The sequence below is a fragment of the Zalophus californianus genome, chromosome 17 (genome assembly GCF_009762305.2).
Source record: "Zalophus californianus isolate mZalCal1 chromosome 17, mZalCal1.pri.v2, whole genome shotgun sequence".
Lineage (NCBI taxonomy): Eukaryota > Metazoa > Chordata > Mammalia > Carnivora > Otariidae > Zalophus > Zalophus californianus.
Window position 1 is genome coordinate 54,751,420 of NC_045611.1, and position 24,774 is coordinate 54,776,193.

General features: G+C 42.1%; 1 protein-coding gene and 1 pseudogene across 11 annotated transcripts in view; both read left to right on the forward strand.

Annotated features, from left to right (window-relative positions):
• ZNF613 (zinc finger protein 613) overlaps window positions 1-24,774 on the forward strand; it is a 71,316-nt gene that overhangs the window by 42,444 nt on the left and 4,098 nt on the right. For 4 of the 11 annotated variants that reach the window (XM_027618306.2, XM_027618309.2, XM_027618310.2 and 1 more), the window contains 7 exons: window positions 4,027-4,226; window positions 5,655-5,781; window positions 6,060-6,152; window positions 10,586-14,745; window positions 17,465-17,591; window positions 17,864-17,959; window positions 22,539-23,640. In XM_027618306.2, the coding sequence (XP_027474107.1) occupies window positions 4,212-4,226; window positions 5,655-5,781; window positions 6,060-6,152; window positions 10,586-12,318 (1,968 nt within the window). In that variant the 5' untranslated portion in view covers window positions 4,027-4,211 and the 3' untranslated portion in view covers window positions 12,319-14,745; window positions 17,465-17,591; window positions 17,864-17,959; window positions 22,539-23,640. Of the gene's footprint in view, window positions 1-2,269; window positions 2,371-4,026; window positions 4,227-5,654; window positions 5,782-6,059; window positions 6,153-10,585; window positions 14,746-16,179; window positions 16,370-17,464; window positions 17,592-17,863; window positions 17,960-22,538; window positions 23,641-24,774 lie in introns of those variants that run through there. The other 7 variants (XM_035725241.1, XM_035725242.1, XM_035725243.1 and 4 more) reach the window with 7 other exon arrangements.
• Window positions 14,523-23,634, forward strand: LOC118356427 (annotated as a pseudogene).

Consider the following 24,774-nt stretch of genomic DNA (forward strand, 5'->3'; position numbering starts at 1 on the left):
ACCACCTAGATTTTGTCATCGTGATTTTGTTTCTTTTATCCCATATCTATCCATATATCACTTCTCAATCATTAATCTGCATTTTTTAACATGTATTTCAAAGTAAGTAGCAGACATTTATATATTTTTCCCTAAATGTTTCAGCAAGCATATAATTAGACTTCTACCTGTAGCAACTACTAATCTTTCTGTCTCTATAGATTTGCCTGTCCTGGACATTTCGTGTAAATGATGCAAATGCAGTCATATGCTATGTGCACTTTTGTGATTGGTTTCTTTCACTTAATGTAAGAGGCTTATCCATGTGGTAACATGTATGTGTACTTCATTCCTTTTTATATACCTGAATAATATCCCATTGTGTGGATATAACACATTTTGGTTATCCTTTCATCAGCTGAATAATATTTGGGTTGTTTCCACATTTTGGCTATTATAAATAATGCTCCTGGGGCACCTGGGTGGCTCAGTCGGTTAAGCATCTGCCTTCCCCTCAGGTCATGATCCTGGGGTCCTGGGATCAAGCCTCCTGTAGGGCTCTCTGCTTGGTGGGGAGTTGGCTTCTCCCTCTCCCTCTGCCTGTCTGCCTGCTTGTGCTCTCTCTCTCTGTCAAATAAACGAATAAAATATTTTAAAAATAAATAAATAAATCTCCTTAAACATTTGTGTACAAACTTAAAAGAAAATTCCATTGTAATTAACATAGTGTTAATTAATTTGTACAATATAGTAATTCAGCAATTCCATATGTTACTCAGTGCTCATCAAGATATGTGTACTCTTAATCCCCTTCATCTATTTCACCAATTCCCCCTCTGGTAGCTGTCATTTTGTTCCACATAGTTAAGAGTCTGTTTTTTGGTTTGTTTCTCTCTCTCTTTTAAGTTTATTTATTTAAGTAACCTCTGCACCCAACATGGGGCTTGAACTCATGACCCAAATATCAAGAGTTGCAAGTTTCTTCGACTGAGTCAGCCAGGAACCCCAGTTTGTCTCTTTTTTTTGTTGTTGTTCATTGTTTTGTTTCTTAAATTCCATATATGAATGAAATCATATGGTATTTGTCTTTCTCTGACTGGCTTATTTCACTTAGCATTATACTCTGTCGATCCATTCATATTGTTGCAAACGGCAAGATTTCATTCTTTTTTATGGCTGAATAATATTCCATTATATATTATGTATATAATATATACCATATAATACCAACATATACCAATAATATTCCATTGTATATCATATATATTATGTATATAATACATGCATATTATATATAGTTATGATAAATATATGTTATGTATATATACATGCATACACACATATATATATACACACCACATTTTCTTTCTTTTTTAAAAATTTTTTTATTGTTATGTTAATCATCATGTATTACATCATTAGTTTTTGATGTAGTGTTCCATGGTTCATTGTTTGTGCATAACACCCAGTGCTCCATGCAGAATGTGCCGTCTTTAATACCCATCACCAGGCTAACCCATCCCCCTACCCTCCTCTCCTCTAGAACCCTCAGTTTGTTTTTCAGAGTCCATTGTCTCTCATGGTTCATCTCCCCCTCTGACTTACTCCCCTTCATTCTTCCCCCCCTGCTATCTTCTTTTTCTTTTTTCTTAACATATATTGCATTATTTGTTTCAGAAGTACAGATCTGTGATTCAACAGTCTTACACAATTCACAGCGCTCACCATAGCACATACCCTCCCCAATGTCTGTCACCCAGCCACCCCATCCCTCCCATCCCCCACCACTCAGCAACACTCAGTTTGTTTCCTGAGATTAAGAATTCCTCATATCAGTGAGGTCATATGATACATGTCTTTCTCTGATTGACTTATTTCACTCAGCATAACACCCTCCAGTTCCATCCACGTCGTTGCAAATGGCAAGATCTCATTCCTTTTGACGGCTGCATAATATTCTATTCACACCACATTTTCTTTATCCATTCATCTATCAACGGACATTTAGTTTGCTTCCATAATCCGGCTATTGTTAATAATGCTGCAGTAAACCTAGGGATGCATATATCCCTTTGAATTAGTGTTTTCATATTCTTTGAGTAAGTACCCAGTAGTGTAATTACTGGATCATAAGGTTGTTCTATTTTTAGTCTTTTAAGGAATTTCCGTAATGTCTTCCATGGTGGCTATACCAGTTTGCATTCCCACCAGCAATGTATGAGGGTTCCTATTTTTCGACATCCTTGCTAATACTTGTTTCTTGTGTTTTTGATTTTTATTATCCTGACAGGTGTCACGTGATATCTCATTGGGTTTTGTGTGTACAAATTTTTGTGTGGACATGCTTTTACTTCTGGATATAAACGTGGTGTGAAATTGCTGGGTCGCATGGTAAATATGTTTAACTGTTGGAGGAACTACCAGACTATTTTCCAAAGTGGCTGTGCCATTTTACATTTCCATTAGCGGTTATGAGGCTTCCATTTCTTCCACATACTCACCAACACTTGTTATTTCCTTTTTCTTTTTTGTAAGAAAAACAGGCTTTATAAATTCCCCAGTATGCCCTGGGACTTTTGAATGGCTTAAATTCCCTAAGAAACTCTTTTCCCAACTTTTTCTCCTGGCCTTTCAGCTGTGCCTCAGCTATAATCTTTTGTCCCAGGCAGCTATAGGTTGTTTTTCCCCTTATATTGTTTTGTGTGTTTTTTTAAGATTTTATTTATTTATTTAGAGAGTACACATGTGTGGGGGGAGAGGCAGAGTGAGAGAGAGAGAGAATCTCAGGCAAATTGCCTGCTGAATGCAGAGCCGCACTTGGGACTTGATCCCATGACCCTGATATCGTGACCTGAGCCGAAATCAAGTCAGTTGCTTAACGAACTAAGCCCCCCAGGCGCCCCCACCTTACATTGTTTTTGAGAACCATCCATTGCTTTTCCATCTTGTGTGAGGTCCAAATTAGAGGGATGAGCACATTGCATTAGTCCTTCAGGTAGGCCTCACACAGGTTGGAACAGTTAAACACAATTCTTTGCAAATACAGTCTTCTCTACTCATTCCAGGACCAGGAACAAGAGTCCCCCACTGGGAATGCTGGCTCCCATCTCTAGGACTACTACCAAACTGGGGAGGGAGTGAAGCAAGGGCAAATAAAAGTGGCACAGAGCTTTCCTACCATTTTTAAGTTGCCTCTTTCTTGATTGAGCGATCACTCTGCTGCTATAAACCTGTGACTCTTTTTCAGAGTTATGATAAAGGTTTTGTTTTGTTCTTTATTCTGACAGTTCTTACTTGTTTGAATGTTTCTGTGGAGGTACAGGCCTTGGAACTTCCCACTCTGCCATTTTCATTCAGTGGGATTTTCCTCCATGATGTACATGATTATGATTAATTTTGTTTTGTCATTTTGGTCATTAGTACTTTTTTAAAGAAGTAAACTGACTGTAAATGCAACTTAAGTGATGGCCTCCAATCCACCACTTCTCTCCCCGAACATAATGGCTTTCTTGAACTCGTTCTATATAACGCATGTTTTTATACTCTCACTCATTGTGTATATAGCCAGAAAGAATAGTCTTGTTCTATATGCTTTAACTTTTTTCTCTTGATTTGCCTTTGTTTCCTTTCACATGATGATTAGTGAAAATGGTTTGTTAGGTAATGCTTTGCTGAGCACGTTTGTCTTCAAACTGAGGTGTGTACAAAAAGTTGTATATGAGCACACTTGGTCTTAAAGGAATAGATGTCCAAATCCTCACCTTTTACATGTTCTCCTTCCAAAAACTGACCTGTGTGAGAAGCCCCTCTGCTGTGGGGTGTCATGCTGTGCTGGTTCTCCTTTCCTGGCTCCCTTTCACAGACTCCACTTCCATTTCATAGAAGAAAATGCTCACATACAATTTGGTGTTTCATTGCTGCAGAGTGCAGTAGCCTCTGGGATTTCAAATAAAGGGACAGATGACCTTGAAATCTGGTGAGGGGCAGTAGCAGGGAGAACATCCTGGTCCAGAGGAAATGTGTACTCAAAGTGAATTTACTTTTCAGCCCACAGGTCCTACTATAGGAGCAAGATCCAACCAGTGAAGCAAGGAGGAGGTCTCAGGACCAGTGTGTGGTCATTTGTGGGGACACCATTGAGCAGAGACCAAGATTTCAGGAACTGAGGGGAATTCAAGAAGAAACTAAACACACAAGTCCCCTTTACTGTGTGTTTCCAGTCATAGAAGAAAATGCTTAAGGACCAGGTGACTTAGTTTTATTCTTTTTCTTCATTCTATGATTGATCTGGAGGACTTTAAAACTCAATTGAATTAAATGGAAAAGTATAAATTGGTGAAGTAGGACTTGTGCAGAAATAGATTTAGATTCCACCTTCAATATCGAGGCAAATAGGATCAGAAATATATTGTTCATAGGATCCACACTAAATGACTAACGTTAGAACAAACATCACAGGTGACTGGAGCATCCTACAGGCTACGCTAACTGTCAGCTTATGTCTGATACCTCTGGCGGCCATCACAATTAGAGAATCATGATGACACAGGATATGCAATCACGGAGGAGAAAGCAGCCTGGTTCCACAAGGATGTCGCTCTATATTTCTTGGCACTTGGGTGTCAGGACTTTTGTTTAATGGTGCTTCCTAGACGTGATATGGTAGACAGTGTCTTGTTCTTAGCTTCAGCTTTCTCCTCAGTGCAGAAGACGGTTTCTCGAAGAGCTCTTTGAGAATAGACCAAGAGAACTCAGTGGGCACAGTTCTTCCTGGCATCGTAACAGGGTGACCCATGGACCCAGCCTTGTAACTGTCAGGGCTAACCTAGAAATAAAACCTAGGTGACCTAAGAAAATGGAAGGGTTGTATGACTTTCAAACATCCTATATGAACAGGTGGCTAAATTGGTGTTTGATTTCTGATATGGCAGTAGGGGTTGGAGGTACTGTTGTCTGGCAAGGTTGTTGGGATCCAGAGGGTTTGCTTTTGAACTTCCTCTTATGTAAGATAGTACATGCTTCTTGCTCATGTTCAAAGCCAATTCCTACTGCCTCCTCTTTTATTACCTTTTAAAATTTAATCCTGTAAAAGTCCCTGAATATATTTTAAAGATAAAAAAAATTCCAGTGATTACGAAGTCCTATTGCAAAAGTAAGGTTCTTCTTCATGTATATAGAACTAATGCTTCAAGTACATATATTGGAAATGTTTTTAGTTTAGCAGGAGAACTTAATGGCTACTTATTACAGAAACTAGTGATTTGTTGAATGCTGCTGCATGATTACAGAATATTTTGTTATATATAGGATTGAATGTGGATGTATTTTTTGCTTCTATAACAATGTAGTTTAAAAAAAAATCAATACACCTGGGGCACCTGGAGCTCAGTAGGTTAAGTGGCCGACTCTTGATTTTGGCTCAGGTCACGATCTCGGGTCCTGGGATTGAGCCCTTTGTAGGGCTCTGCATTCAGCAGGGAGTCTGCTTGAGATTCTCCCCCTCTCCCTCTGCCCCCCACTTGCATGCTCTCTCTCCCTCTAAAATAAATAGATTAATCTTTAACAAAAAATCAAAACACCTATGTGATGAACGTGAGCACAGCAACTTCCTTTATATTCCTTCCATTTCAATAACTAGAGGAACACTCACATGACACAGGACCGTGTTGTTACAGGAATCACTGACACTGGAGGACGTGGCCGTGGACTTCACCTGGGAGGAGTGGCAGCTCCTCGCCCCAACCCAGAAGGACCTGTACCGGGACGTGATGTTGGAAAACTACAGCAACCTGGTGTCAGTGGGTGAGGACAGCTCCCCTGTGTCACTCACAGGGACCCATCAGTGGCCTTTCCTCTCGAAGCTTCTGAGATCTCTGGCGTGTGTGCGCCTCTCAGAAGTGTAGGTTCTCAGTCTCCTCTTTGGCCCCAGATTCGAGGGTATAATGGGCCCGTCCTAAGAGAAGACCTTTAGCTTTGCCGATCTGCAAATTGCATGGCTCCTAAAATACAATATTGCTCTGTGTTGGCAGAACCCAGCCCAGTTCACAGAGCCTACCTCTTCTGTCATTTTCCACGCACAGGGTACGTGGCCAGGAAGCCAGATGCACTCTCCAGATTGGAGCAAGGGGAACTGTGGACGACAGAACATGAGATCCCCAGTCGAATCCGTCCAGGTGAGAGAAAACCTACAAGGATGCTGGCAGGGAATTCGTATTTAGTCACTCAGACCTGTCACAGCTGCAGGGGTGTCTGAGGACATGTGAACAGAGCTCCAGGAATCTCCCCGAGAAGGGCTCTTTTGCTTTGAGGTGCTTAGAGCACTTATCACTTCTTGGGTTCAATCCCTGTTTGTTTCATATAGGTCTCCATTAATTTTCTCTCTAGATTTCTTTTTAGAATCCTCAAATCTTGGGGCGCCTGGGTGGCTCAGTCGTTAAGCATCTGCCTTTGGCTCAGGTCATGATCCCAGGGTCCTGGGATCAAGCTCCACATCAGGCTCCCTGCTCAGCGGGAAGTCTGCTTCTCCCTCTCCCACTCCACCTGCTTGTGTTCCCTCTCTCGTTGTCTCTCTGTCAAATAAATAAATAAAATATTTTTAAAAAAATCTCAAATCTTACTACCCTTCTCCCAGCATTATGTCACTACCTGTTCCTTCTGCTTCTCTTGTTACAAAAGTCTGCCTTCCACACCTCTCTCCAAAGAGAAATGTTTGTTTTGAGCACTGTCTGCTGACTGCTGCACTTTCCTGCCCCTTTGGATAATGTCAGCTTCCCTTCTTAACATTCACCTCCATTTTTGATTAGGAGTTAGAATTTCAACAATGTGAATTTGGGGGGATATAAACATTCGGTCCACAGTACCTGCTGTTCTTTATGTCTTACATCCTGGCTGTGTAGGAAAACCTCTTGTGTCTTCTTTACTCTGGTATTACTACCACACACAGTGCTTCTGACACCACGTGTTGGCAGTTTTCCTCACACCAAGCAGTTCTTTGTGACACGAGCCCAGTGTCCTACGATTTACCTCAATTCTGACATTATCTACCTGGAGGTAGCATCAGATCCCACAGGTTAAGGGCTCTGTCACATGAGACTGCCCCCCACTTACTTCTCTCTCTCTTCCTTTGTTTCCCTCTTTCCCTCTTTCTTTTTCTTTTTCCTTCCTTCCTTCCTTCCTCCTTCCTTCCTTACCTCCCTCCCTGCTTTCTTTCTTTCTTTTCTTTCTTTCTCTTCCTTCCTAAAAGATTTTATTTATATATTTGACAGAGAGAGCACAAGCAGGGGGAGTGGCAGGCAGAGGCAGAGGGAAAAGCAGGCTCCCTGCTGATCAGGGAGTCTGACTCGGGGCTCGATCCCAGGACCCTGGGATCATGACCTGAGTAGAAGGCAGACACTTAACCAGCTGAGCCACCCAAGCGCCCATATTTTTTATTTTTCGGGAAAGAGTAATCACACTTATCGATTGAGGAAAAGGGTATTGTTTTTTTGCCCCCCACTTTAGATATCAATCACAATTAGTAGGTCCCCAGGTTACAACTTCTGTCTGTCTTGGCTACAAATCAGTTTCCCATGATCTCCTCCCCCTGGATTTGCTTACTTGCTACAACAGCTCAGAGAACTCTGAGTGCTCTTATCACTTAGGAAATTGTAAGAGTTGTAGAGGCTCTCTGTGGGAACTAGCGGTGGTGAAGTGTGTTTTTTTCTAGATACTTCTTGACCTTCTCAGCTTCCTTATGTTAAAGTCTTTGCTATTCCTGCTGATTTCTTAAAATTTGTCATTTTTTGTTCCCAGCCCAGACCGCATCATTAAACCCCATGCCTGCTTTGCTTTAATTTCCTTGTATAATTGTTCATTCTGATCATTATTTTAGTCCATCTTAAATGAGACTGCTGGATTCATTCCCTTAAATCTTTCCTTTTCCTTAGGATAATCAGTAACATTAAGTCCCAACTAATCATATTACCAGTCTTTTTTTTTTTTTTTTAAGATTTTATTCATTTATTTGAGAGAGGGAGAACATGAGTGGTGGGAGGGGCAGAGGGAGAGGGAGAAGCAGCTTCTCTGCTGAGGAGGGAGCCCAATGTGGGGCTCGATAGCAGGACCCCTGGATCATGGCCTGAGCCAAAGGCAGATGCTTAACTGACTGAGCCACCCAGGTGCCCCATATTACCAGTCTAATAGGAAGGAGATTTCTCTTCGATCAACAATCTCCATGATATAGCTCTTGCTTATATAGAGTTTGTTTCCCTTTTCCTAAGGTCAAGGTCAACTATATTTGAAGGAGTCTCCTTAATGTGTTCCGTACATGAGGATCTTTCCTTGGTTCATTGTTTTAAGTATTTTTGATTACCTTAAATTTGTTTTGTTTTGTTTTGTTTTGGTAGCCTGTTACACATGGGCCCCAACAGCTGTGAACAACAAAAGCAGCAACGACAAAATTCTTTTTGGAGATGATTTGTCTGAGGAGAAACGAAATTAATCAGAATAAACAAACATGATGTCTTGTGGTGAAAAGTGCCGGGAAGATCAGTAGGACAGGAATGGAATCGTGGGCAAGGCCCTGGGGCTGCGGTAGCACCTGGGAGTCTAGCTGGGGCCTCTAATCTTAGGCCTTTGGGGAATGGGAGTTCCTCTTTGGTAAGATGCCTTTGAGCAGTAGTATGAGGGATATGAGGCCTCAGGTGAATTGAGCTCCAAGTAGACAAAATGGTGAGTTAAAGGCCCAAGGCGGGGGCGCCTGGATGGCTTAGTTGGTTAAGCTTCTGCCTTCGGCTCAGGTCATGATCCCGGGGTCCTGGGATCAAGGCCCACGTCAGGCTCCCTGCTCCCTTCTCCCTCTCCCACCCCCTCGCTTCTGTTCTCTCTCTCTCTCAAATAAATAAAATCTTAAAAAAAAAAAAAAGTCAAATGCCTAAAGCAGGAGGGTGTTTGAGGCATGTCAGGGAAGCCTTTGTGAATACAGGGAACGGAACCAGAGGGCGTGGCTGGTGATCATGTGGAGATAAGGGCAGTGGGGTAGTGGCTGGAGTTTGGAGTATACAGCTCATGTAGGACCTTGGAAGGACATTTCAAGGGCTTGATATTTTTAAATAACAAGAAGGTGACAGTAGGGACTTTTCAGTAGAAGACAAATATGAAATCATTTGTATTTAAAATGATGGCTTTGACTCTTCATAGAAAGGAGACGGTAGCAGACAGGGGTTGAAGCCTAAAATCCAGCTGGGAACCTGTTGCTATAGTCCAAGACACCTGCAGAGAGAGGGTGAGGGTTGGTCAGCTTTTCAATGTGTTTATAAAGAGGGCAGAAATGAATTCCTACTGAAGTAGATGGAGGGTGTGAGAGAGAATACAAAAGCTGGATGATGGTAAGTCTTTTTGGTGTGAGTCTGGGAGGAGGGAGTTGCCATTTCTGAGATGAAGATGACGTGTGGAGGTGTGGGTTGAGAAGTCAGGGGCTCTGTTTTGGACGTTGTACGTCATTAGACCATGCTCGTGCGCATCCAGGTGCAGCATGCTGTGTTTGGACATACCTGAGGAGTCCAGGGAGAGTTTAGGACTAGAGATAGAAATATGGATTGAGTAGATCTCCTGTGATATGCGTACAGATTAAGAAGAGCCTTGGACAACTAGCTAGCAGAATGATGGCTATTTGTTAAATGCAGGGTTTCCTAATAATGGTACCCAGACCCCTTTTGAGAGTGTATTTTTGTTAGATTTGGGTGATGGCCTGGGCTAGTCTATATATAATGCCCTAAGCAGGCCCTCTTGAGCCTAGTTAGTGAACCACAATCTTCATATGTGCTGGAAGAAATTGAATTTAGTGAGAAGTAAAGCAATATATTCTAGGAGTAAGATTTTAGTACCAAATAGAGGACAAATGGGCGTGTAATATATAGCGGTTCAGCTTTTGAATGAGGCATCTTTTTTTTTTTGAGAGAGAGCACATGTGAGCAGGGGAGGAGCAGAGGGAAAGAGAATCTTAAGCAGGCTTCATACTCATCACGGAACCCAATCCAGGGCTTGATCTCACAACCCCGAAATCATGACCTGAGCTGAAATCAAGAGTTGGATGCCCAACTGACTGAGCCATCCAGGCCCCTCTTGAATGAGGCATCTTGTGCTATAGTTCTGGACTGTGTGAAGTTAATTGTCAAAATGAACAGTAAAGCGGGGCACCTGGGTGGCTCGGTCGGTTAATTGTCTGACTTTGGCTCAGGTCATGATCTCAGGGTCCTAGGATCAAGCCCCATGTTGGGTGCTCAGTGTGGAGTTTGCTTGAAATTCTCCTTCTCCCTCTGCTCCTCCTGCTGGTGCTCTCTCACTCTCTCTAAAATAAATAAATCTTAAAAAAAAAGGCAGCCAAGTCTATGTTTATTCATTTTGAGTGATCTAACCTTGTTCATGCACCGACAGTTCTTATTTGTATTTTCTTTGCTTATATTACTGTGTTTGACCTTTGTCCAAGTGATAACGTATTTACTTGGACTTTCTTTAAGATGAGGTCATTGTGTTCTCAGTAAAGAGCCAGCCTACACAAAGCCATTTGTGAAATAGTTTTATTATATACCAAGCTCGTGGAAAGATTCATTCTTCTCTTTTTTCCTAGAGATCAAGAAAGATGATGGTCATCTACAGGGGCACTTGCAAAATCAAAGATGTCCAAAGAGAATGAAACAATGCCATGAACATAATGCATTCGGAAATGTCATTCGTCAGAGTAAAAGTAATTTTCCCTTAAGGCAAAATCATGATATCTTTGACTTAAATGGGAAAACACTGAAATCAAATTTAAGTTTAGTCAACCAGAACAGAAGCTATGAAGTAAAGAACCTCATTGAGGTTAATGGGGACACGAAATCCTTACCCCATACAAAGCATGACCAGTGTTGTATTGAAATTAAATTTCCTGAATGTGGGAATTCTATGAATACAAATTCCCGATTCATCAAGCATCAAAGAACTGAAAAGATAGAGAAACCCCATGTGTGCAGTGAATGTGGAAAAGGCTTCTTCAAGAAGTCTCGGCTCATGGATCATCAGAGAGTTCACACAGGAGAGAAGCCTCATGGGTGCAGCATATGTGGGAAAACCTTTTCCAGAAAGTCCAGACTCACTGAACATGAGAAAACTCACGTAGGAGAAAAGCGGTATGAATGCTCTGAATGTGACAAAGCATTCCCCAAGAAATCACGGCTACTTATGCATCAGAAAACTCATACAGGAGAGAAACCCTACGTGTGCAGTGAGTGTGGAAAAGGCTTCATCAAGAAGTCTCGGCTCATTAACCATCAGAGGGTTCACACAGGAGAGAAGCCTCATGGATGCAGTCTGTGTGACAAAGCATTCTCCAGAAAGTCCAGGCTCATTGAACACCAGAGAACTCATACGGGAGAAAAACCTTATGAATGCACTAAATGTGACAAAACGTTCCGCTGGAAATCACAGCTCAATGCCCATCAGAAGACTCATACAGGAGAGAAATCGTATATATGCAGTGATTGTGGAAAAGGCTTCATTCAGAAGGGCAATCTCATTGTACATCAGCGAACGCATACTGGGGAGAAGCCTTATATATGCAGTGAATGTGGGAAAGGTTTCATTCAGAAGGGCAATCTCCTTATACATCAACGAACTCACACTGGAGAGAAACCCTACGTATGCACGGAATGTGGGAAAGGCTTTAGCCAGAAGACATGCCTCATATCACATCAGCGATTTCACACTGGAAAGACTCCCTTTGTGTGTAGTGAGTGTGGAAAATCCTGTTCACACAAGTCTGGTCTCATTAACCACCAGAGAATTCACACTGGAGAGAAACCCTATACCTGCAGTGACTGTGGGAAGGCTTTTAGAGATAAGTCGTGCCTTAACCGACACCGGAGAACTCATACAGGAGAGAGGCCCTATGGATGTGCTGACTGTGGGAAGGCTTTCTCTCACCTGTCATGCCTTGTTTACCATAAAGGAATGTTGCATGCAAGAGAGAAAAGTGCACGTTCAGTCACATTGGAGGATCCTTTCCCAGAGAGCTACAGCTCATCACTTTCCGATGATAGCGTGCAGGAGAAAGACCCTGTTAACACGGCATCTGTGCAGATGCCTTCTGTAGCAGCTCAGACTTCCTTACACCTCCGTGGACTCCTAGCAAATAGGAACATAGCCACCGTGGGACAGCCAGGTGCCAGATGTGCACCGTCAGCAGATAACAGAATTTGCACAGAGAAACCTTTTGAATGCAGTGAATGTGGTAGTGCCTTCACCGATCAGTTACGTCATATTTTATGTCACAAAAAGCACACAGGAATAAAGTGTGATACGATCAAGGTGGAGAACCCTTGACTAAAACTTCACTTCCTGCTCATTATTCGGCTGATAAGTGTATACGGAGACAAACAGTATAAGGACCAGGTATAAAGACAAATAGTATAAAGATCGGAAAATCCTTTGTGGAAAGATAGACCTTACTGGTGTTTCATAGGTCACATATCATCAGTGAGCTCATAGCCGGTAGAAATATAATGACCCTGGAAAAGTCCTTCACGAGAAATAAGACTTCAGTAGGCGTCAGAGATCTCACACCAGAGAAGAACAGTTGGAAGAGCTCTGAAGGCAGTGAATGTGGCACGGTCATCAGTGGGGCATTCTGCCTCATCAGTTGGCAGAGGAAATATACAGAAGTAAAACTCTGACCTCACCAACTGTGGAACATCTTCGGCAAAGTACCAGAAAACACATAAAGCAAATAAGCCCTGTGAAAATGAGTGTTTTAGAGATTTCTGCCACAAGTTTAAAATCATTTTACTTAAGATAATGTACATAGGGTACATTTAGGACAATGTACCTTGAATCAAACTCCTCATTGATATGATGGTCACTCTTTAATTCAAAGGAGGTGGTATATATTGCACATCAATGGTTAGAGTTAGGACAGTGCACCCCCTCCCTTTTTTGGGGGGCCGTGAATCTCTCATTCCCACCCATGATCATTATATGGTTAGCTCTTGTGTTTCTTTGGTTCTAAATTTATTCAGTTTATTTTAGGATATTGAAGTCCCTCCTTCAGCCTTCAAAAGGAAAGTGAATACATTTGATTCAATAATGTACCATCGTGTGTTTGGATGTGTTTAACTTTGTAAATCTCACCCAAAGGAACAACTGCTCAGATCTCACAACCCGTCAGCCAGGTTCTTTCCCTAGAAGATAGTTCCCATCCAGTACACACACCACTCAGAAAAACTTTCAACTGTTTCCTTTACCTAGTGCTGTTCTAGAACCTACAGATCGCTGACAGTGATGAACTGAACAGAAGTCCTTGCTGCCTTTGAGCTAGCATTTTGTTTTTAAGATTGATTTATTTGAGAAAGAGAGCACAAGCAGGGGAAGTAGAAGGCAGAGGGAGAGGGAGAAGCAGGGAGCCTGATGTGGGGCTCAATCCCAGGACCCTGGGATCATGACCTGAGCCAAAGGCAGACGCTTAACCAACTGAGGCATCCAGGGGTCCCTAAGCTGGTGTTTTTTTAAAGCTGGATTATATGTGTGTAGCAATTTGACCCTCCAGCATGTGTAATCAAAGGATGTATACACCTACATTAGTTGAAAAGGACATACTGTAGAAGATACAAAGTATCTTGGTAATTTCTTGTTCAAGGGGCATATTATCTGGAAAGGGAGCAGGAAAGGATTCACTTAGTTTTACACATGTAAAATAGGATATGGAGACTTTTTTTTAAAAGGTTCGTATCTTATCTCTCCACTTGGATTATAAATGTCTATCTGGATAGTTTATAGTTTTATATTCCCCAGCACATAGTAAAATAGAAATGAATTACATTGCTTTGAAAAGTGATTGAAAGTGAGTGTATGACGTATTAATGACCTAACAGACTAATCAACCAAACATATTTTTGTCACTGAAGGAAAGGAGCTATGGGAAAGAAATTTCAAAGATCAGTATTATCCCAAGAAACATAAAAAAAAAAAAAAAAACAATCCTGAATAGAGGCCTCTGGCAATATAGAATGGGCTGATCAGCGAAGGAATAGGCTCCACCGAACAAGCCCAATTAATGGAAGAAAATGTATGTCACTTTAAAAATTGAGGACAGTGTGTTAAATGGGTGGAGGTGAGATTCCGTCAGATGTCGTGGAGAAGAGCCCTGACTCTGTTCCACCGTCTGCCACCTGTTAGAGGGGCCAGAGTCTCAGGGATCCCAGCTCCACTGTGATGTGATGAACGGAGACATGATGGAGCATCATCATCTTCATTGTCTTGTGTCAATGGGGCCTGTGTCATCTCTTCTGTACTCAGGGTTCTTTCCCTTGCTTCAGTAAAGATCTATCCAGCTTAAAAACAGTCCTACTTACAAGGGAAAAGAGTGGAAATTTGCCATGAAGTGGCTGTTTCATAATTGAATTCCAAACTTGAGTCAATTACTCCATTCACTACTACAAACATCTTTTTGAGCATCTGCACTGTGCCCGGTACTGTTGTAGACATGGGATACTCTGGTGAACAAAACATGCAAACTAATGGCCTCTAACAGGATGGATGCGGGGCAGATGCTCTTCAAAGAATCAGAAATGGATTCTTCTTTGACTCAGTCTTCAAGTTCTTTCCGCTCCTTGTCTTGTGAATCTGCACATCCTATCATGGTGGTTGGCGTCGTCCTACTTAAATCTGCAGTCAGTGTCCCTGAATGGGTTGCCCAGCCTACCCTGAACCTGAGGACCAGGTGCTGAACTCACCTTTCCGAGGTTGGTAGCCCAGGTAAATAAAACATTTTAGTGCGATAGATTCCATATTATCCTCTTTAAGAAGGTTGTCTCAGCTTACATCGTCTACTGCTCCACCCCCTTGCCTTCATAAAAATCAGTTCTAACTAACGCTGAGTGTGCCGTTTGCCAAATGATAACCACATTGTTTTATTACTTAGTATTCTGAAATGTTCCATTTCCATCTTGGTGTATTTTAGGGAAATGCTCTTGTACATTTGAAGCCTCATCACTTTCTCTGGGTACCACGTTCTCAGCTGTTGCACATGGTGATGAGTGAGGGTACTGAGGTCAGGGTTGGGGATCTGTTGGGGTCCAGACTCTGCCTTGTCTGGCTCAGTGGGGTTGGGTGTATTAGTCTGCTTGGGCTGTCATAACAAAGCACAGACTTGGTGGTTGAAACAACAGACATTTCTTGCTCACAGTTCTGGAGGCTAAAGTGTGAGATCAAGTCCACAGGGTTGGTTCCTTCTGAGGTCTCGCCTTGGCTTGTAGATGACCACACACCCTTTGTATGTGCTTTAGGCTGGAAAATGAAGTGGAAGCTCTTCAGCTGTTCCTCATGGAGGACCATGGAGGTTCAAGTGAAAAGGAGAGTTGATTTTTGGCGGGATGTGCCTTGAATGTCTCTAAAAGTTGCGTTCACTGATTTCTGCCCAGGAGTATCCCTGCCTTTGAGCTGTACACCTTTTCCTCTGATAATGTTACAGAGAGTCAGTTAGGAAGTTTCTGGGGCTTGGACCAAGGCTGGGGAATAAGGGACCCTGTGAATTTGGAGCAAATGAGGAAAATTGTAGAAAGTGGTTAAGGTTAAGTTTCCTGAGCAAGATATTTGATTCCAAAGGCTTAGTGTGATGTAATAAGAAATACATATTTGGTCTCTGCTCCCAGTTCCTGACTCAGAGCTCCTAAAACCCTTGTAATTTCCTGAGCCACGGTGGTGATAGGAGTATCTTACACAGAGCTGTTAAATCCCTTGAAACTTCCTGGTGATAGAAGTGTCTTTTCTTCTAATAAGGTGACTCTTGGTGGGCTCCTGGGTGTATCCTGGATTGGGGCTGTTTACCAGAAAGACCACCACCCTTGACTAGAAGCTTGGAACTTTCAGGGCAGGGAGAGGGGCTAGAGATTAGGTTAATAATCATTCATACCTATCTACCTACCTACCTACCTACCTACCTACCTATCTACGTATCTATCTATAATCATTTGAAACTTTTGTCTTTAAAATGCTTACATGAATCAAGTAGGTAATTTTTTTTAAAGTAAAGGTAATATGTATATTTTTTTTAAATTGTTGATATTTATGCATATATTATATATATTCAGCAAACAAGTGAGTTCCCTTTTATGTTGGGGGTCCTCAAGACCATCCTCAGGTTTGATAATTTGCTAAGACTCAGAACTCAGAAAACTTGTTATACTCAAGGTTACATTGACTATAGAAAGGATAGAGCTTCAAACAGCAAAGGAAAAGCCACAGTGTGACCTGGGGGTGGTGGCTGTGTGTCAAGTGGTGCCTGAGCCTGTGGAGAAGCTGGAAACTGAAGTCAGCCCTGTGTGTGTCCTGCCCAGCTGATGTGATCGAGCCCCAGTAGAGAGTGGACATCAAGGCTCAGGTGAGCTTTCCCTGATGGCACTTTCCCCTGCCTGCTGTCACAAGTTCTTGCTGAGGAAGTGGCACTGCCCATGACTCCGTTGTGGGAGGACAGCTGGATGCTCCATGTTTGGAACTTTCCTGTTCCAAACTCTGCCCTTTGTGCCACTCTTCTTGGCTGAGGTTAATCTGTATCCTTTAACTATAATAAACTGTAACTGTGAGTGTAACAGCTTTCAGTGAGGTCTCAGTCCCGCTAGCAAATTATCATGGCCTTACGAAATATTCTCCCTAGTTTCGGTAGCTCAGTGCTGCATTTTGGGTAATTTCTAGTCCACTAATTATCCCTTCAATGCTTCTAATATGCTTTTAAAATATGTGTTTCTTTTTTCAGAAATACTCTTCTCCTCAGATCTGCCTACTTGTCTCTTTTTAGTTCCTGTTCTTTAGGCATTTTTTTTAAGATTTTATTTATTTATTTGACAGAGGCAGAGATAACGAGAGCAGGAACACAAGCAGGGGGAGTGGGAGAGGGAGAAGCAGACTCCCCACAGAGCAGGGAGCCTGATGCGGGGCTCAATCCCAGGACCCTGGGATCATGACCTGAGCTGAAGGCAGATGCTTAACAACTGAGCCACCCAGGCGCCCTGTTCTTTAGGCATTTTAAAATACTTTATTCCTTACAACATTTTTTTAGAGAGGAAGAGGGAGGTTAGGAAGGAGGGGCAGAGGGAGAGTGAGAGAGAATCTTAAGTAGGCTCCACGCCCAGCACGGAGCCCAACATGGGGCCAGTCTTAGGACCCTGAGATCATGACCTGAGCTGAAATCAAAAGCTGGACTTTCAATCAACTGAGACATCCAGGTGCCCCTACAATGTTTTTTAAAAAACTGCTTGTATTGATGCAACATATATGGTGACAATAAGCAGAATAACTTCCTTTACATAACATCTGTATCAATAAAAGGGAGGTGCACCTGGCTGGTTCAGTTGGTAGAGCATGCGACTCTTGATCTCAAGGATGTGAGTTCAAGCCCTGCACTGGGTGTAGAGATTACTTAAAAAAAAAAAAAAATAAATGGGAAGCATTCATGTTAAAGAGGATTCTGTTGTTACAGGACTTGCTGACACTGGAGGATGTGGCCGTGGACTTCACCTGGGAGGAGTGGCCGCTCCTGGCCCCTGCCCAGAAGGACCTGTACCGGGACGTGATGTTGAAGAATTATAGGAACCTGGTGTCAGTGGGTGAGGACAGCTCCCTTGTGTCACTTAGAGGGTCCTCATCAGTGGTCTTTCCTCTGTCAGCCACTTAACGCTTCAGAGTATCTGCAGTGCTCTCAAGTAGTAGAGTCTCAGATCCTTCTCTGGCTTCAGACAAGAGTGTACAATGAGTTGTCTCCTGAGAGAAAAGCCTCTGAGTTGCAGATCTGAAACTGTCACAGCCCCTCAGATATAGCATTCTCCCATCTTGACAGACCCCAGCCCATTTCGAAGTGTTCTATCTTTTCCATGAGCAGGGCATCAAGCTAGCAAACCAGATGTGCTTTCCAAGCTGGAATGAGGGCAAGAACTGTGGGCGATAGAAGAGGAAGTCCACAGTCGAACCCATCCAGGTGAGTGGGTAAGAACAGCAAGGTAGACGGCTGAGGAAGTCCCGTTCTCAGCAGTCAGGGAAGGCTCCTGGGCTGTGGCGGTGTCTGAGGATGTCTAAACAGCTGCCCCTCACATCCTTCTTCCCTTACTAGATAGAGCTTCTTAGTAGGAATTGAGGAAAGTATGCCCCTTTTGTTCTTCCAAGAGCTGATCCCTGTTTATTTTATGTACATCTTGATTTTTGTTGTTGTTTGGTTCTCTTCTTCCTACATTTCTCAGATCTCCTTTTTTTTTTTTTAAGATTTATTTATGTATTTTAGAGAGAGAGCATGTGCGAGTGGTGGGGCGGGGCAGAGGGAGAGAGAATCTCAAGCAGACTCTGTGCTGAGTGAGGACCCCGATGCAGGCTCAATCTCACGACCCCAAGATCATGACCTGAGCTGAAACCAAGAGTCAGACGCTTGACTGACTGTGCCACCTGGGCGCCCCAACTCAAATCTCTTTTATTCATTGTAACAGTGTCTCTAACTACTTCTTCTACCTCCCACCTCCCTTGCTATGAAATCTCACCTTCCAGGCATTACTCCAAACGTAGGCCTTTGAATTCAACATAGTCTTCCAACTAGTTCATCTTCCCATTCCATTGCAAACTAGGGATTTCCCTTCCCAGCGTTCAGCCTCACTTTGGATGCTGTGCCCACGCTGTCATCTGATCTCTGTGTTTCCATGGTTTCTTAGCTTGTTCTAGACTAAATGTTTGTGTCCTTTCAAGATTAGGATGTTGAAATCCTAATCCCTAGGGGGGGGGTGTTAGGAGGTGAGGCCTTTGAGAAGTGATTAGGTTATGACGGTCCTGCCTCTTCTGCCATATGAGGTTGTAGCTGGGAGGCACTGCCTGTGAAAAAGGAGGCCTTCCAGACACCAATCTGTTGGTACCCTGATCTGGGACTTCCCGGCCTCCAGAAATATGAGAAATAAATTTCTGTTGTTTTTTGTTATAGCAGCCTGAGTGAATTAAGACACTTCTCTTTCCCCACTCTGAAATTGTCCAAAGTTTCTATTTTCTTTTTCTTGCTCTCTTCTGATTTCCTTAAAGCTTGCCTTCATTTTGATGAGTTAAGCTCTTACTCTCTATAAAGACTCCTAAGTTCACAGAAACTCCTGAGTGAACTCAAGAGTTTTTCTTGAGGAACTAAAATCACTTTCTCTGTAAGAAAATTTCTTCCATCTTCCTCTTTCTTTTTTTAAGTTTAGGGTCCTCTAACAGCTTAGAAAAACAAGTATCTACTAAAGTAGGTTAAGAAAGAATAGTGGGAGTTAAGAAAGAGGTGGTGAGGTTGGACGATCTAAGAGAGTCTGGTTCTCCAGAAGCAGAACAAAAATGTCTTTCAAGAAAGTAAGAGCTGGGCCATCTGGGTGGCTCAGTCAGTTGGGCATCTGCCTACAGCTCGGGCCAGGATCCCGGCGTCCTGGGATCAAGCCCCGTGTCAGGCTTGGGGAGTCTGCCTGCTTCTCCCTCTCCCTCTGCCCCTCCCTGCTACTTGTGCTTTCTCTTGCTTGCACTCTGTCTCTTTCTCTCAAATAAATAAAATCTTAAAAAAGAAAAAAGAAAATAAGAAAATAAGAGCCGTAAACATTATCTGGAGTTGCTGATTCATCAAGTAAGATATAAACGAAGGGAGAGGGGTGTGATCTTACTGTTGTCTTCCTATTCTTACAGTTGCGTGTATGTGTACTTTTTTCACTTTAAATTCTCTTTTCATGACGTGGTCTTTGACCACTCTCTTGTGTTTTCCTTCTATGAATTCTCATTGTACTTTGCGTCCAGACCATTGAAACGCAGCCTTGAAAACACCGTATCCATCTATTTTTCAAACATTTCCTAAATCCAAGACTTTTGTTGGAGACTCTGTGCATAATGCATGTATCCAGACCTCTCCCTCTCAGTCTGGTTGATTAGATTTGGGGTACGAGTCTCAGGATGTCAGTATTTAAAGTTCTCTAGAGGATGCTGTTGTGGCAGTTTACTTGGCGACTCATAGCTGAAATGATGAATTTCAACAGAAGTGAAAAATACTATCTAGTAGCAAAGATTTTTGTGGTGAATATATGACATGGATACATGAGTATCTGTATGCAATAGAGGTTTTGAACACAAGGTATTGCTGCTAGATTTCAAGGTTGAGGTTACATGTCAAAATGATTAGTAAAGATGTGATACTATGGAAATCTAGAGGAAATAGAACCTACAGTTATATAGAGAGCATGGGAAATGATGGCATGATATGTGGAGCATATCTAGATTTTAAATAAAGATCACGTGGGCTGCTCAAGTGGGTCAGTCAGTTAAGCATCCAACTCTTGATTTCAGGTCAGGTCATGACCTCAGGGGTATGAGATCGAGCCCTGTACTGGGCTTCGTGCTCAGCACAGAGTCTGCTTGAGATTCTCTCTCTCCTCCCTCTGCCCCTTCCCCTGCTTGCATATGTTCTTTCTCTCTCTAAATAAATAAAACCTTAAACAAAAAAAAGATAATGAAGGGTAAAGAATGGAGGCATAAAGAGTAGGCAATCTGCAAAGCCATGGCCAAGACTGCCACAGATGGGTCTGAAGCCAGCCACGTGAAGGCCAGTGTCAGAGGGTATTCGTGGGGTAAATAGTGGAATGGAAATGGGTAAACGGGGTAATCAAGGCAACGTTAACTTTTATTGCCATGCCGACTGTTTAGATTTTATGTATTAGTAATTGAATTCTTCGAGGTAGCATGATGGTAGGGTTCTTTTTGTTGTTGTTTTGTTTTTCTCTAGCTCTGGGTAGTCTTAATTTCTACCTGGTAGCAACTGTGTAGCAATAATAAGGAACAGCCAGAGGTTGTAGGAAAAACTGAACGTCTAGCTGGCTTGAGTCTTGGTTCAAAAGGAGGCAAGTGGTCCTTTAGGCTGCTTAACTGATACCTTCATGGAGACATAAATGTAGGATTATGGAAGAAGATGCAGTCCGATGCAAGATGAGGGGTCAGTGCATTAGGGATATAAAAATGGGGGAAGATCAGCTGTGACATCTGTATATATAGGTGCAGCATGCAGAATGTATTTTTCTTACCACGTTGAGAAGCACATATGCGGGCGCCTGGGTAGCTGAGTTGGTTAAGTGCCTGCCTTCAGCTCAGGTCATGATCTTGGGGTCCTGGGATCAAGCCTTCTCAGGGGGGAGTCTGCTTCCCCCTTTCTCTCTGCCCCTCCCCACCATTTGTGCTCTCTCTAGCTCACACTCTCTCTCAAAGAAATAAAATAAAATCTTTAGAAGCACATCTCCCTCTGGAGAACTCTGTGTGTCCGTCCAGTCTGTTGGAAATTCCTGGATGGTCATTGTCTCTCATCTTTGCCGCTTTCTTCAGGAGCAAACCTCAGCTAGACTAAAAGTTGGAGTGTTGAGATAAGAGTTGCTCTCTAAATGTGTGACCAGTGTGATGGTACTATGCAGAATGAAGAAAAGGGTAGATTTTAGAAACAGGACGACCACCTAAGAGTATCATAGATACGTCAAAATCAAACACTGAGGATCCAACCTTCTGAATTGCCTCTCTGAGCCATTTGTTCATAACAAGCATCTGCTTCTATCCTTGACCAACATAATCAGTTGGTTTCCTTTGGTGGGATCTTCCAAACCAGAAGTCTGAATATTTGAGTGACTAACATCTTGGTCCTCTGCCTCAGCTTTCTTTCAATCTTTGCATTCTCTGAGCATGACCTCAGCTCATCCTTTATCCTTAAATATTTATATGCTGAACTTTTCCACACTGCTGTGTCCACACAAGCCAATTCTCAGCATTGATACATCCAACTGGGTATCACTTTATGGTCTAATAAAAATCTAAATGTTTATATGCTTCTAAAAGTCCACTTATTTCCCCCACATTCTAAACCTCAGTAACATTCACCCCCTTGAAGGCGGTTTCCACTTACCTCTGGACTCAAGAGAAGTACTGAGGAGTAAATCTTAATTCCTCATGTTCTTTATCCGCCCCCTCCCCATTTTGAACTCACCGGTGAGACTTGTCTTACCCCATGGTGTATCTTCATTTCCTCCACCCCTCTTCATCTCCTTTGCTCCTTCAAACTACTTCTCATAATTTGCAGCTGCCTCCTTTTCTTCTTTGCTTATTTTCCCTGACTAGAGTGTAAGCTCAGTGAGAATGATAGGTTTGTGTATCCCCAATGCCAGCACTATGGCCAGTACCTAACAGGCATTTTATCAGGATTTGTGGAATGACTGAATGCAGCCCTTGTAATTTTGGATGATGTTTTCCTTCCACCTCTATTTTCTCTTCTAACAGTGGCTTTCTTATTTTCTACCCTTTCTGCATGTTTTTGCAAGACGCTATTTAGAAAGCAGCTGACTCTATATTTATTCGTTGTGAGTCATCTAAGCTCATTTGTATGTTTATTGCTTTTCCACTTGATTTTTGTGTGTTGTGTTTTTACCAGTGTTCAAGAAATAAGGAACATTATTAAAGATTCTTTTATCCTGAGATCATGCAGTCAACACTAAAGATTGGCCAGTCCACACCTGGGCATTCATTGTTCTCTTCTTTCCTAGAAGTCGAAATTGTTGATCATCTGCAGTGATACTTGCATACCCAGAGATTTCTAAAGACAACTAAATATGGAACCATGTGTGAACATAATGTCTGAAAATATTGTTCATCTGGACCAACATCATTTTCCTTTAAGGCAAAATCATGGAAAAACTCTGCTATCAAATTTAAATTCAGTCAGTTAAAACAAACTGTGAAATAAAGAACCCCATGTGCATGGTGGAGATGGGAAATCTTTTCTCCTTACAAAATATGAGCAAATTCATACTAAAATGCCTGAAATTGGAAAACCCATCAGCACTAAGGCTCCCATTTATTAAGCATCAGAGAACTCACAAAATCGAGAAATGCACATATACAGTGAATGTGGGGCTTCCCTCATCAGGCATTCTCAGCTCACTGAAGATGAGAGAATTCACTGAGGGGAGAAACTCCATGGTTGTAGTACATGTGGGAAGGCACATACCACAAAGTCTAGACTCACTGAGCACCAGAAAATCCATACACAAGAGAAACCTTATATAGGTGAATGTGGCAAAGCCTGTTATAGGAAGTCAGTCATTATACATGAGAGAAAAGAAAGAGGAGAAAACCCCCGTTGATGCACTAAATGTGGCAAAGCCTTTCTCATTAAATGACGTCTTATTTTACATCAGAAAACTCGTACCTGAGAGAAACACTATATGTGTAATGATTGTGGAAAGGGCTTCACGCAGATTAGTTTCACTGTACATTGGTGAACTCATACTGGTGAGAAACCTTATATATGCAGTGAATATGGACAAGGTTTCATCCAAAAGATAAGTCCCATATGACATCAGGGAGTTCATACAGACAAGACTTCCTTTCTATGTAGTGACTGAAAAATCCTGTCCTCAGAAGTCAGGTTTCATTAAACATCAGAAAATGCACACAGGAGAGAAACCTCATAAATGTAGTGAATGTGGGAGAACCTTCATCATGAAACAACAGCTTGTTGTCCATTAAAGAACTCATATAGGAAAGAGATCCTATAAATACACTGGGTGTAGGAAAGCTTTTTCCTACAAGTCTTGCCTTATTAAACATAAGAAACGTACACAAAGGAGAAATATTTAGATTCATAAACCTGGAAAACCCTTCCACAGAGAGTTACAACTTCTTACGTATAAGTGAAACACTGTTAATTTGGTCACTGCAAATGCCTTCTGTCACCCCTCAGACATCATTAAGTTATCAGTGGGGTCTTAGCAAATAGGAACATAGTCCTTTTAGAAACAAACTTGTGCTAGATGTGCACCCTCGAGATAGCAGAAAATTTGCACAGGGGAATAAAAACCTTATAATGCAGTGAGTGTGATGGTGCCTTCACTGGTCAATTAGGTCACATTTTATGTCTCAAAAAAACCTATGGGAAGGAAACTTAGATATATTTGAGGTAGAAAAACTGAACAAAAAAATTCCAGGTCATTATATAGCTAAGTATATTTTGAGAGAAATACGAATGCAGAGACTGGGAAAGCATGACAGATTTCATCCTGTATGTATATTTATGTGTTGATACAGAGACATAGTCTGATGTTATTAATCCCAGCTTCCATCTACCTTGATTGCTCACTTTTGTCAACTAATCTGGAATGTCTGAGATCATAAGTGAAGCAAAACTACTGTGATGACAAATAAGATAACTGGTATCTGGATGTTGCTAGGACTGAAAATCTTTGTAATATAGAGTTGCTTGGTAGGAAAAAGCAGTATTTAACTAGTGGTGTTTGGGGCACATGTATCTGTTCAGTTCCCCTAGGACAGTGTGGAGGATTAATTGAAAAGTGGTACCCCTTTCACAGGTTTTCAGGACCTTGTATTATGCAAAGTCACCTGAGAAACAGCCTTACACTGAATCTCTGTTCATTCAGTGAATATTTGTGAAATACCTCCTTTGCATCTGGTATTGTTCTACCAGCTAAGGACACAGCAGTGAACAAAACAGAATGTCTTTGCCCTCGGAATGAGTGTTAAGTTAGCTGAATTATTTGTAAGTGGTATCTTCATACTCCATCTGACATACTCGGGGTATGTAAACTCTGTATTAGGTGAAATGGACATGGACTAACTGGATCATGGGGTTTGGATTTAGAATGATGTGGAGTTAGATCCTAAAAACATCTTTCCCCAAGGAGGGTATACTGGGAGACAGGGAACACTCCTACTAATAATGTATAAATAATTGACTGATGAATGGATAAAGAAGATGTGATA